The 4,324-nt window shown below is 36.7% G+C and overlaps 1 protein-coding gene across 1 annotated transcript; it reads right to left on the bottom strand.

The window, feature by feature from the left end:
- Positions 1-1,773: 1,773 nt before the first annotated feature.
- LOC100376889 (protein arginine N-methyltransferase 6-like) lies at positions 1,774-4,132 on the bottom strand. The gene has a single exon (XM_006820950.2). It carries the CDS (start codon positions 4,045-4,047, stop codon positions 2,938-2,940), a length of 1,110 nt encoding a protein of 369 aa, XP_006821013.1. The 5' UTR covers positions 4,048-4,132; the 3' UTR covers positions 1,774-2,937.
- Between the last annotated feature and the right edge of the window lie 192 nt (positions 4,133-4,324).

Raw genomic sequence — 4,324 nt, 5'->3', positions numbered from 1 at the left:
TGCTCGCATTAGTATTAGTCAAGCACTTGTCAAATTTGATTGAATCACAAAATAAAAACTTACAGTACTATTCGTGAGGATAGTATTTGTGTGCAAACTTTAATATGAATCAGACGATACATTGGTAAGGAATTCGCACAGACATGAATAAAACAAAATGGTTGCCAGTCGGCCAATTTTGTTCAAATCTCAAAAACAAATTGACATGCACCTGTAACCCAATATGCATGATCATGATACAAAGTTTGAATGAAATCAACATGTCTATCTCTGAGAAACATTTCATTTCAGGAAATATCAAGATATATCAAAATTTAGGCCCAAAATGGCCACCAGTCAGCTATATTTCATCAAATTGTCATAAAAATTGACGTGCATGTGTAAGTCATGATAAGTTATCTGTATGTTAAGTCTAAACGAACTTGGTCAAAGCTCACGATCCTCAAATTAATAGTCCTCCATATCGGACTCTGTAGGAGATTGGACTAATTAATGACTGATTGACTACAGAGTTAACAAGCCACAGTCCCAGTTAGTTATCAAATTTAAGATGTATAGTCTTGTTTATAGTAATATAGTTGGAATATAACCATGTCAGGAATATGATTTTTTAACATTAAAATGATTGACATTTGTATCTGATCGTCAAACAAGTACTTGTCCATATTGAGAGATATTGCTCTGGAACAGCATTCAAAATCAACCATTTTGAATTCATGTATATATATAACATGATGTATAATGAACATATCAAATTTTAATATAATAAGTCAAAGCATTTAAGAGACATGGCTCTAGAAGCCCAATCATTAAAACAAAATGGCCACCAGTCAGCCATTTTGAATCCAATCTGAAAAATAAAATGACGAGCATCAGGAACCCGTAATGTCTAATGTATGTATCAAGTTTGAACAAAATCCACCCATAAATACTTGATATTTGATGATTTTTAGCACAAAAATTACCACCATTCGACCATTTTGAATAGGATCGTCAAACCAATATATCTGTCTATCTATGACATGATGTATAATGAATATTTAAAATTTGAACATAATCATTGAAAGCAAGTCAGAGATATGGCATGAGAACCACATTCATTAAAACAAAATGGCTGCCAGTCGGCCATTTTGAATCTTATCTAAAAAACAAAATTATTTGCATCAAGGTCCCATAATGTCTAATGTATATACCAAGTTTGAACTAAATCCAACTGTAAACAGCCGAGAAGTGATTGATTTTTAGGATTTTTTAGCACAAAAATGGCCGCCATTCAGCCATCTTGAATCAGATCGTAAAACAAAACGATGTGCACCAAGGTCATATGTATATACCAAGTTTGAACTAAATCCAACTGTAAACAGCCGAGAAATGCTTGAATTTGATGATTTTTAGCACAAAAATGGCCGCCATTCGGCCATCTTCAATCAGATCAGGAAACAAATTGATGTGCATATTTATAATATCATGTATGATGTATGTGTGAAGTTTGATTGTGATTGGTCCAGGCATTTTTAAGATACAGGTCCGGACGCACACACATACACACACACGGAGGTCCCTGTTTTCGGACTGCGTCCAAACTGGGACTAAAAAGTTGGCCAAGGGTTTGAATAAAAACTTTCATACCAAGAGTCAGTACATATAACCCCTATTCAATGAGGGATTTGTTTTCAATAGCTCTACATCCACAGAATACATTTAGTCATGTGATGATGTATATGACAAAGTACTTGATAGAGCCTTTGCATTCATGCAAATAAATCACATCAATGGGACGAAAGAGTCTGTGTCTTTTATTTGGAGTTTTCGTTGGATTGCTGTGGTACAAAGTTGTTAATTGAAACATTCGGTCGCATGACATTTACAAGAATTTGGTATTACAGAATACTGCAAATGAATACACATGTTGAATCATTCTTCTGATAATTCTAATCGTCTCTAAATGTAATGATAATAGGCAAAGGTGTTCTAAAAAAAAATGTGTTGCACTGTACATTTATAGCACTTCTGCATCCAATGTAAACAAAGAATATAGTTCAAATCTACCATTAATACCCATAACATGTTCAATGTTGGACACGTAGTAAATTAGTTGATCTCACCAAGGGAAAAAAATGAGCATTGGAACGAGTGTACCGTAGATACATTTGAACTGAATGCAGATAATGGCTTTTCTCAGCTAAAGTATCAACACTGCACGATCTGCTCAATGGATAAGCTATCTTCATTCATGATTGCTCCGTCAACCAAACAAAAGACAAAGACACTGTAAACAGATTGTTTTGTAAAAAGCTAAGTTTGGAGAGTGAGAGCAGAATTCTGGAGAAGTGAACATTACAAATGCCATCATTAAAACAGTGAATCACATCTTGTAATACAGAGTGTTGCGTTTATACATGATGGCCATCTGAACAGTGATTAAAGGGCAGTAGTCATCGCACCTCATACTTGTTATTTCCATTGGAAGAGCACACTGTATTGTGGGAAAATCAATGTTTATCAACACAAATGTCGCACATGAGCAGCATGACGACCACCACCCTTTAATGCATCTCCCATATGGGTTGGTATTTGTCATTTAGTAAATACATGCAAGTATCAGTTCGGATTCTTTAATGCTACAAGCCCAAATTGGCCGTCTACATTCTGCCCTTCCCGACCGCCTACGCCGGTCTCACTTCAGCACTTCGCTCTGCCGATAGCCTTATTATTTTATTTTTGGCCTGTTGTTACAGGATGATGGCCTGCTATTAAATGTATTTGTAAAACCCCTGGTAATGACAGACTACTACATCTATTCAAACAAATCTTAAAGTGACTCCACACTTGAATTGCATGTAAACAATACACAGGTATACACCACACAGGATCCATACCAAACACAATGAGGTGCAAAACAAGTGTGGCACTTTATTTTAATTGTTTTCATTCTGTTCAAGAGATACATAAATCATCTAAAGTAAAATGCCTGATTCCATGATTTTTTTCACCAACTGAATACTGTAGAGACACATCAAGGAATCGTCCCATTGTTTTATTTTGCATAAAACTTGCATTTCCTTCAATTACTGTGTCTTGTTCGACTCTCGTGGGGCTTTCTATATACAATATACATTGCTGCCAGTGAGTTGGATGACTTAATGGTGATGTTGAAATTTTAACATCTTTCATACAAGGGAAGGACACAGAAAACCATCCCGCAAAACCATATATATTAGCATTTCCAAAACATTGGAATTTAAAATTTCCTGTCAGTTTATTCAGATCAGTCTGAGTTATGGATTTGATATCAATTTCTAGCACTTTACAGGGATGTGAGAGAAGGTATTGAGGGGAAATTGTACCTAGATGAACCCTTGAAAGGAAATTCTGTTTTGCATAGCCTGCTATACACGACATGTCAACGCCATACGATTGTTTCATACTCTCCCAAAATTTCACCTGCATCTCTACAGTATCAACCAGTACGGCGTCAGTCTGTTCATTGCTGCTTCCGGTGCATTCCTCCCCATATTCTTGACATGTCAACGGGGCCATATAAATGGAAGCAGTGTTCGGAAGCAAAATACCAGTGTCTTTCAGCCATTTATCACGAGCATATATTACTGAGCCCAACATAGACTCGTATAATAGAAAATATCCCATCCATTCACTGACAATCACATCAACGTTCTCAGGCAGTTCAACTTCCTCGACTCTGCCCCGTATAATCTCTATCTTATCTTCCATGTTATTACTTTTAACAACCTCAGCGGCACGGTGAACGATACCACTAGCTTCGATGGCGTACACTTTCTTCGCTCCTGCTTGAACACAGAAACAGCTCAATATACCGGTACCAGCGCCAATATCGGCGACAACTTTTCCTGCGATTTGGTCACAACATCCAAGAATGGCAATTCTGTAGGCATTTGTTCGCACGGTGTCCCGCAGCATTTCTTCGTGGACAGCCAGATCAGCGTAGGACCTAAAATAGTCATCGTCATTTCTTGACGATTTGGGTCTTTTGGCGATGACGTCGGAACTACTATCCGCGATATCCATTGTGTTAAAAACGCGTTTTATTCTTTGAAATTACCGGTAAACGCGATGCACGTTTTCAGATGGTGGCGGCCATTTTCATAACCCCTTATCTTAGTAATAAATATTCCAAACAACACTTCGTGATACTCTCCTGATTTATTGTCTACATACCATTTTGTATGAAACGTAGAGTGTGTCATTATACATTGCAATACAAACTTAATAAATATTGACACCAACGCAATTATACTGTTACTACGTTATGTGATGTGATGTGATGTAAAAATTTATATAAAGC

Source organism: Saccoglossus kowalevskii, chromosome 10 (genome assembly GCF_978046115.1).
Source record: "Saccoglossus kowalevskii chromosome 10, keSacKowa6.1, whole genome shotgun sequence".
In the NCBI taxonomy this organism is placed as follows: Eukaryota; Metazoa; Hemichordata; class Enteropneusta; family Harrimaniidae; genus Saccoglossus; species Saccoglossus kowalevskii.
This window is presented reverse-complemented; position numbering and strand designations above follow the sequence as displayed.